The following is an 8,743-nucleotide window of genomic DNA, read 5'->3' on the forward strand; positions in this document are numbered from 1 at the left end:
ACTCTAATATTGTTTATGTCTATCGAGATATGTATGTCTTAAAAAAATTATTAAATTCAAATCAAAAAAATTATCTAGACCGACGCTTATTTTTTCCATTTTTGTTTGGTTTGATTTTAGAAATTTAAAAGCCGACTAAATTGATTTGATTTTAATTTTAATAAATAACATATTCAAATCGAACCACGAACAATCTCACTTTTCATCCCATTCAATACAACACTCTTCACCTTACTTTGAATAATTTTATTCTAGGCTATATTATAGATGGACATTTTCATTTTCACTATCTTTATTCTTATGACCGTATAAATTTTTACTAACTAAAATTATATTTCATAGGATACTATTGATCTAACCATCATTCTATTTCGTACAATAATGTTTATCTAATTGTCCTTCTATCTTTATATTACTGTTAGTCTAATCACCTTTACATGTAACCTACCTTATAAATCTAAGTAACACAAAGGATAGACAAACCTTTATTTGACCTACCTCTCATCAGTTCAAGTATGTGACAACATAATCAATCCATATGTCTTTGAATAGGAGTTCAAAGATACTTAAATTTCATTTTGTGTGTTAATTACATTATTTAAAGTAATTATTTATGTTTTTTTTTACAAGGAAAATCGATAGTCATTATTCTTGGGTAAAACCTTTGCTCTTGTGCAATAGCTCGCAAATTATATAGGAGAGGTAATCCGCACTAAGCAAGCTTGGTGTGACGAGCTCGACTCAGAAGACAAACTCCTGTGGTAAGGGGTTTCGAACTTGAAATCTCCAACATTAAATTTCAAGTTCAAATCACTAGGCCACCCAAAGAATTCTTTATAAGTTATTTTTAATAAAATCAAACCAAATCAAATAAAATATCGATTTATTTTTATCTTCTAATTTAATTTTCTAAATCAATTGTTAACCAAAAATCACCAAACACTCCTAGTGGCTAGTTGTTACACATTAAGAATATGTTTGATAAAAATTTAAATTTATCAGTAACAATAATTTGCAACAAATATATTTTCTTAAACTAATATCCATCTAAACATGCTGTTGTAGCTGTGATTGACAATGAATTCCGCATCAATTTCCAGCATAGAGTTCAGAACTTTCTCGAATCTTCCGTCACGCCGAACTGCATACTTAGCTCACCGGCGCGTAGCCGAGACGCTCCATCAAAGTGCTTCTTCATTGCAGGAAAGAGTAGGTAGCAGCAGTAGCAAAGCTGGAAGGAAATCATTTATTCGCTACACTGTCTCTGCAAGCTATGGTGATAAGGAATCGGGTTCAGTTAACTCTAATGAGTTTACTTCTCCGGCGAAGGCACTCCGGAAACTATTAGAATCGCCGGGAGTTCATCAAGGACCAGCTTGTTTCGATGCTCTCAGTGCTAAGCTTGTTGAGCGAGCTGGGTTCGATTTCTGCTTTACAACTGGTATGCAATTCTGTTCTATGCTCAAATCTTTTTTTGCTTTTAATCACTGAGTAAATCCAGAGGATTCACGATAGTTTGACTATTTTAAGCTAGCTGTTGACGCACTACAGTGGTACTACTTTATCTTTGTTTGTGGACTGCAGCTCTTATTATTTCTACAGAGCGTTGGTTAGACCAACTTTGTTGTACGGGGCAAAGGGCTGGCCAGTCAAGTACGCCCATGTCTATAAGTACAATGTAGTAGTGATGAGGATGCTCAGATGTATGTGTGAGTATACCAGGAGAGATATGATTAGGAATGAAGTATTACAGGATAAAGTGAGAGTGGCCTTCGTGATGTGGCGGACAAGACGAGGAAAGCGAGGCTGAAGTGGTTTGGGCATTTGAAGAGGAGGCGTGTGGATGCGCCAATAAGTAGATATAAGGGGTTGGAGAGGTAAGGGTAGGCCAAAGAAGAACTGCGAGAGGTAATTAGACATGACATGATACAACTTCAGATTACTGAGGACATGATCCTAGATAGGAAGGTATAGAATAGAAGGTATGGATTTTGAGGATTAGGGTAGAAATGTAGTAGATAGCTGATTGGTGTTTTACTTTAGGTGGGATAGGCAGGGGACTAGCCTCATCTACAGTTCTTCATACACTGTAGTATTTAGTATTCATATAGCTTCTTATTCTTTCACGTGTTTTACCATCTGTTGTTTGTTGCTTATTTGCATAGTATCTTGCTGTTTACTGTCTGTTGCTTATTCACTTTGTATCTTTTAGTAAGACATGAAGCCATGAAATAAACCAAAGGCGAGACTCTCTGGTATAAAGTTAATTCTGGAACTAAAAGAATTTCTAAGATCTCTAGCCTCAGTTCTTGTTAGGTTTTTGTATACTACCTGGTTAATGGCTCCATATAGTGTTGTTAATTAGTCCAAACCCTTCAGCTGCTGGTAGAGCTTGTGGAGGCGTTGATGTGTGCTGAGTATCTACAAACTATAGGCACTGGAAATTAAGTAAAGTGTTGTATTAGAACTTTCAATGTATTAGTCTTTCTTTCTTTTGATTTAACTAAGAATGAAGTTATAGTGAGTTTGCCAAATACTTCTCATATGTTCTTTTGTTAGCTAATATCTGGAAAACATCTGTAGGTTTTGGAATATCTGCTGCACGGTTAGGACTGCCAGATGCAGGACTAATTTCTTACGGAGAGATGGTGGCTCAAGGTCTAGAGATCACACAAGCAGTGTCCATACCAGTAATTGGGGATGGAGATAATGGATATGGCAACGCCATGAATGTCAAGAGAACTGTGAAAGGATATATTAGAGCAGGTTTCGGGGGAATAATCCTTGAAGATCAGGTTTGTGTGTTTCAAGCTTTTTTACCCTCTACTGTTGCTTGATAATTCTTGTTCATTTTTGCAACTCTTTATAATGTTTTCCATTTCCTCCTCTAGCAATGGTGTTAACACATTCCTTTTCCTCAGTTAGTGCGTAATTTGCTGTCTCTGTTGAAGGGTGGCTTCCAATTTTCATTTTCCCTTTATAAGCTCCTATAGAAATTGATAATGTCCTTCTTGATTTCCACTGGATTGCTAACGGAAGTGCCATTTAATTTTCAGCGTGTCTATATGGTTGTGTATTGTTTAAGCGCATTTGCCATCATCTGAGAGAACTTTCATGCTCATGTCTCCCTTTAAACATCTGAACTCCATCTCCAAGAGATTTTTTCTACTCAAGGAATTTTTGAAATTCCATGAGTATAGATCTACACTACATATACAGCTTCATGCAATGGTTTTGTTTCTTTTGACTTTCATTTCAGAGGAGGAAACAGAAAGGAATGCGAAGTATCCAAGTTTTCTCTTCATGCGTGTGATTTGCAAGGAAAATAATATAAAAGAGTGTAACTTCTATTGGGCTCACTTCTTTAGTTGAATGAGAAAGCAACTGAGTTCAGACTTCGTTGTTCCTCACTTTCTATTCTATCCAAACAGAAAGAAATGGATATCTTTAACTATCTATGCCATTTTCCTTCTTCTTTCTGCCATCCCTCTTTCCATTTTTTTCCTTTTTGAGTTAGTGTCATGAATATGTCTTGATCTTCTTCCTTCCGTTTCTATTCTTACCATTCATGTGAAAAAAAAATTTCTACTTGTATTTAGAAACGTCCAGTAACTAAGTAAAAGAAGCAAATCTACTTTAGATATGACTTGGTTCTAGGTACAAATATCTTGATTTTGATGCCTTAACTTCATTTATTTCAAATGAGGCATCTCACAAAATGCAAGTATTTGGGGATGTTAATTACAAGTCTAAGCATGCACTCTAGGATGCAAGTGTTTTAGGTTTCACAGTAGAGAATATAATTTTACATTCTTGCGAAACTTGAATGATATTTCTATTGTGGATTGTTAGCTTTTCTTCATGCTTTAAGATATGGACCACTGTTCCTTCTTTAGGACTTAAACAAGGAGAAGCAATTAACATGCAAATAGAAGTTTAAATCTTATTGATTTGTTTTAGAGCACACACTTGGTCAACAAGTGTCCCCATGTGCAAGAGTTTTGTAGTTCAATTTATCTTTATGTCACATATGATAAGTATCATGGCTTCAATTTAAGGGGTGGTTGACTCTTCATTCGTTTTCTTTATTTAGGCAGAACTTTCTTAGCAATGAGCAGAACTGCAATTCACTGAATCGTAATTTTAACCCTCAAAGTTCATGTATTATACATTGTCTCTGCTTTTATCTAAATACTTTTATACATCTAATAATAAATAAAGCATTTCCTCCCTGTTTGTGTTTTTTTGGTATCACGAATACTTTCTCCTTGTTATTTGTTCTTTTTGTTAATTTTACTTCAGAAGTTAACGGTCTTATAGAATGTAGTTGAAATATCGTAATTGTTGTGGCTCTAATTTCCCTTACCTCCACCTTGTTTCTGGACTTAATCGCGTGTGATGCTGTTTTTGAAGGTTTCTCCCAAAGCATGTGGTCACACACGTGGCAGGAAAGTTGTTTCTCGGGAGGAAGCAATCATGAGAATAAAAGCGGCTGTTGATGCTCGAAAAGAAAGTGGATCTGACATCGTGATTGTGGCACGTACTGATGCACGTCAAGCAGTCTCCTTTGAAGAAGCCATTTGGCGGGCACGTGCTCTTGCTGATGCTGGAGCTGATGTTCTGTTCATAGATGCTCTTGCTTCCAAAGAAGAGATGAAAGCTTTCTGTGATGTCTATCCACTGATTCCGAAGCTTGTATGCCTTCTTTCCAGATTCTGCATTGACTAGCATGTTTATATTATTCTAATTAGAGAGCTCCACTTCAGTAGATGTTTTTATAAAATATTGACTCCAACACATTCTCTATAAGCTTCATTCTCCAAAAAAAAAAAAAGGAACATTTTCTAAAAGCTAGATCTTTAGTTAGTTTGTTCTGTTGGAACTATCTTGCACCTGTTCATAGTGTTGACAATTGTTTGGATTTTGTTAGCTCCCTGGTTCTAGCATAGGGAAACTTGTCTTGGAGCGGAAAATGTATTTTTGTCTTTTGTGCTGGCGCTAACATGCCTTTTATCTTTTGTAATATGGCATCTTCCTGATGCCCTTTCAATGATATTATCTTACTTCATCAAAAAAAAAATAAAAAAATAGAAAGCTCCATGTAGTATATATATTCTTCTCGGTGACATCCTTTTGCCTTTGTACACATGATCAGGGCTTTGAGTTTTGTTATAATGGAGGAACTTTCAGCATTGGTTTGGTGTAGAGTTTTCTGATAGAGCTTTTACAATTGCATCCAGGCAAATATGCTTGAAGGTGGTGGTAAAACACCAATATTCACTCCAATTGAACTTGAGGAACTTGGATACAAACTGGTGGCATATCCACTTTCCTTGATTGGGGTATCAATCGGTGCAATGCAGGTTAGTTTTTGTACTTCATATTATCCTTTTCCTACAGAATTTTTACTTGTTCCTGCAGGTTTTATAGTTAGGCGCATCCTGGAAGTATACACATAAAAACAACACACTTGCTGGCTATAGATCAAACCTACTCAGAAATTCCTCTGCCCCACCCTATACAGCAACTATGACAGTGATTTCATGGGAATATCATTCCTTGGAAGGGAATCACTTAACCAAATTGCCCCTTCTGTTTCCCTACTTGAGGAACATCTTTTCTTCCTTCTTCTTTTTTCGTTTTGTTTAAAATTAGTGATCTCAAAGTTTCTTATACTGTGCAAAGTTGTAGTTTTTGGACTAAATGAAGCAAACATTGAGAACGAGGTACATAAGCAGCAGGCTATTATGCCATGAGAGGCTATGAAGTTTTTTTTTTGTGTTTATAAAGTAAGTTGATTTATTGATTGGCATAAAGAAGATGCAGAGGCTATAAAACTTAAAGTAAATATTTATGTAGTTTGTGGTTTTGAGTGTGCAAAAACAATCCAAATCCCTTATTTTCCCAATTTCTCTACCATTGAAGAAGTATTTGGTAACATGTGAAGATATGTCTTTATCTAAAGGACTCTTTATAAAGGCAATTGATGTTGGACTTAACTTGTTTTTGTTCTATATCCTCAAATCAAGCATATCTTGCTGAGGCTTGGAAGGGCTTTAGTGAGTAAGTCATCACACAGTCAGTCATTGGTTTCTTAGTATTGTTTCTATTTTCTATGTTCTTTTTGTTTCTTCCTGCAATTTCTCCGAAATGTATATAAAACAACACTTGAAACAGAAATAGCTAGATTGCTCCCTACATAATCAGCTTTTAGTAGAAAAGGCTAATTCTTCACTTGTCAACTACTAGCTTGAGATACAGACCTCATGACAGCTTGCCAAAAAAATTTCTGCTGCACAACATATACAAAAAAAAACGTTGATCTATTAACTCGTTACTAACATCTTCAGGATGCATTGTCTGCCATTAAAGGAAGTCGGATACCATCGCCGGGTAGCATGCCTTCATTTGAAGAGCTAAAAGAGATCCTAGGTTTCAATACCTACTATGAAGAAGAGAAGCGTTATGCAACAACAAGCAGTCAACTTCCTTCTCGTAAAGGTGTGCAATGCCGTCAATTTAGGCTTTCTAATTATTTGGAAAGACAATTTGGATTCAGAACTTGTCAGATCCTTTTAATACTGATCCAAAGACATTTACCTTGCTTTCACATTTTAAATATCAGGTGATTTCTCATCAAACAGCAATGAGTATGGTGTTCAACCCGGCATCCAAGCTGATAGAGTGCAGAGGACTCAAATACCCGAGAATCCTGTTGAGGTATTGATACCTGAGGTGTATGACAGATTTTCTGGTGAGGGTAAGAAAGGAAATTTCTCAATGGCCTGGTCTCGGAAATTGAGGGTCAAGATTACTGGAAAAGATGGATTTGAAAAACTAGATATCAGAATTCCTGTAAGTTATACTCCTCAAGCTGTTTTTTGTCTTTCAGCTATTACATATGTGGAATTAGTGCGCTAAAAACTATTTATAATAAATGTTTTAAGAGACTATTTAACATGATGCGTGACGAAGTGTTCACACCGTCATTGACATAGTTGATATTGTCTTGAGGTTTAACAATGAATATTTGAAAGAGCAAGTCTTAATTTTTTATAGATATCAGTTTTGGTAAATCATTTTGAAGCCTTGCAATGCTAGCACCGCACCCACAGTCCGCTTATTTTTTTCTTTTATAAAGGAAGGCTAACATCCCCACTTAAATTGTTCTGCTGGACTCCAGCAATGGCTTTTATGATAGTAACAGGCTAGAGATGTTGACTCTTTGGTGGGCCAAGAATTAAGTAAAATGCCTCAGATTTAAGGGATGCCTTCTTATCTATGTTAGAAGCTATGTGGTAAGAGACTCAGTTTTGATATCAAATATACTGAGTTCTATATTCCAAGTTTCAATATCTTAACAATTATCAAGATTTGAATTTTTAAGAGAGAATAATTCCTTGTGTAGTTTTGAATAACTGATGTTTTGGTAATTGGTGCCAAACTATGTTGCAACCATTTTGTTGGAGCCGTTCTTTTTCTTGGGTATAATCACTAGTTCAAAAACAGTTTGGAACCTTTTTGATCTTACATTAATGTTGTGATTCTTGCGTATCCACAAGAGAATATATGAGGTGCCTGTTTAATTCAATTTAGAGTTGTATTTGTGATATCTTTAGCATTATGCACTTTCTTAAGGTTCACGCGTGTGCATGATCAATCTCTAGTTTGTCTTGGTTGTGTAACATAGTTTGAACTTGGCTTTTTATGAAAATGGAACCCCGTCCTCTATATCTTTGTGCGCGTGAAACTGTCTGCACATCATTATCTGTTGCATCAAGTTTATTAGTTTTTCCAATATTTTGCACGCTTAATCGTCTGTTTTCCTCAGGCTGGATTTTTGGAAGGAATCACAAACATAGTTCCAGGTATGTTTGTTATTTTAAGTAGTTGGTAATGTTTTTAAAAAGTCAGATCTTATGAGCACATTTCTGAAAAGTTAAATACTATGTCATTTTTTTTTCTATACAGCTTTGGTAGGTGTAAACATCAAGTCTCTGTTGGATGAGGCAACTTTAGAAGAGGGTGGGAAACAATTGTTGGATTTTCAGGATACAATGGGTGACAGGATACAAGTTATTTTGGAGTAAAGGAGATCTTGCTTCTTATTCCTGTATTTTTGATGAATAAATATTGGGCAGTCTAAAATAATTTGGTCATTATATGGCAAATGATATACAATCCCTAGTTTAGCTTGGCCCCTCAGATTTGGTCTAAATGGAAGAGCATAATGCATATGAATAATGTGTGGTTTAAGCGCATGTTACAATGTTTTCTGCATGTATTTATGGATTTTGACCTAAAATATTGATCAATAATAAAATTTAGTTAAAATATGTGTGCTTTTTAATATCATATCTTAATTGACACAGTTCTCTTGTTCTACCAAAAAAATGTATCATATGCACCATGTATACAGACAGTAATAAGGATTGTAGTGGTAATTATTTCATGCAGGCAAAAATACAGTTTTTCCAAAAAAGAAAGAAATATAATTTAAATAGTGTTATTTTTTATACGGAAAAGGGCCTAAAATACCCTCGAAGTATTGAAAATGGTACACAATTACCCTCCATCCACCTATTGGCCTCCAAATACCCTTCACATCCACCTTTGGGTCCAAATTTACCCCTTCATTAACAGACCAAAATTAAAAATAATTAAATAATAATTTTTAATGACGTGGCACTCAACCATTGGTTGTAATTTAATTATTTAAAATAATTTTAAACCCACCCATTTT

The 8,743-nt window shown here is 35.2% G+C and overlaps 1 protein-coding gene across 2 annotated transcripts; it reads left to right on the forward strand.

The window, feature by feature from the left end:
* Window positions 1–945: 945 nt before the first annotated feature.
* Window positions 946–8,336, forward strand: LOC107020751 (2,3-dimethylmalate lyase-like). 2 transcript variants are annotated; one of them, XM_015221231.2, is made up of 8 exons: window positions 946–1,441; window positions 2,584–2,795; window positions 4,414–4,695; window positions 5,241–5,363; window positions 6,351–6,501; window positions 6,626–6,855; window positions 7,832–7,868; window positions 7,972–8,336. In XM_015221231.2, the coding sequence occupies exons 1-8, from the start codon at window positions 1,078–1,080 to the stop codon at window positions 8,088–8,090; spliced, it is 1,518 nt and encodes a 505-aa protein (XP_015076717.1). In that variant the 5' UTR covers window positions 946–1,077; the 3' UTR covers window positions 8,091–8,336. The 2 variants fall into 2 exon arrangements, with proteins under 2 accessions (XP_015076717.1, XP_015076718.1); XM_015221232.2 differs by lacking the exons at window positions 7,832–7,868; window positions 7,972–8,336 and adding an exon at window positions 7,184–7,802.
* Window positions 8,337–8,743: the final 407 nt, after the last annotated feature.

This window comes from Solanum pennellii, chromosome 5, assembly GCF_001406875.1.
Source record: "Solanum pennellii chromosome 5, SPENNV200".
Classification (NCBI taxonomy): domain Eukaryota; kingdom Viridiplantae; phylum Streptophyta; class Magnoliopsida; order Solanales; family Solanaceae; genus Solanum; species Solanum pennellii.

Bases quoted from the DNA above. Each gene is read 5' to 3' on its own strand.
- LOC107020751 (XM_015221231.2), top strand. From the start codon at position 1,078: ATGAATTCCGCATCAATTTCCAGCATAGAGTTCAGAACTTTCTCGAAT. The intron at 1,442-2,583 runs GTATGCAATTCT...AAACATCTGTAG, and splicing joins CGATTTCTGCTTTACAACTG to GTTTTGGAATATCTGCTGCA. The intron at 5,364-6,350 runs GTTAGTTTTTGT...TAACATCTTCAG, and splicing joins TATCAATCGGTGCAATGCAG to GATGCATTGTCTGCCATTAA.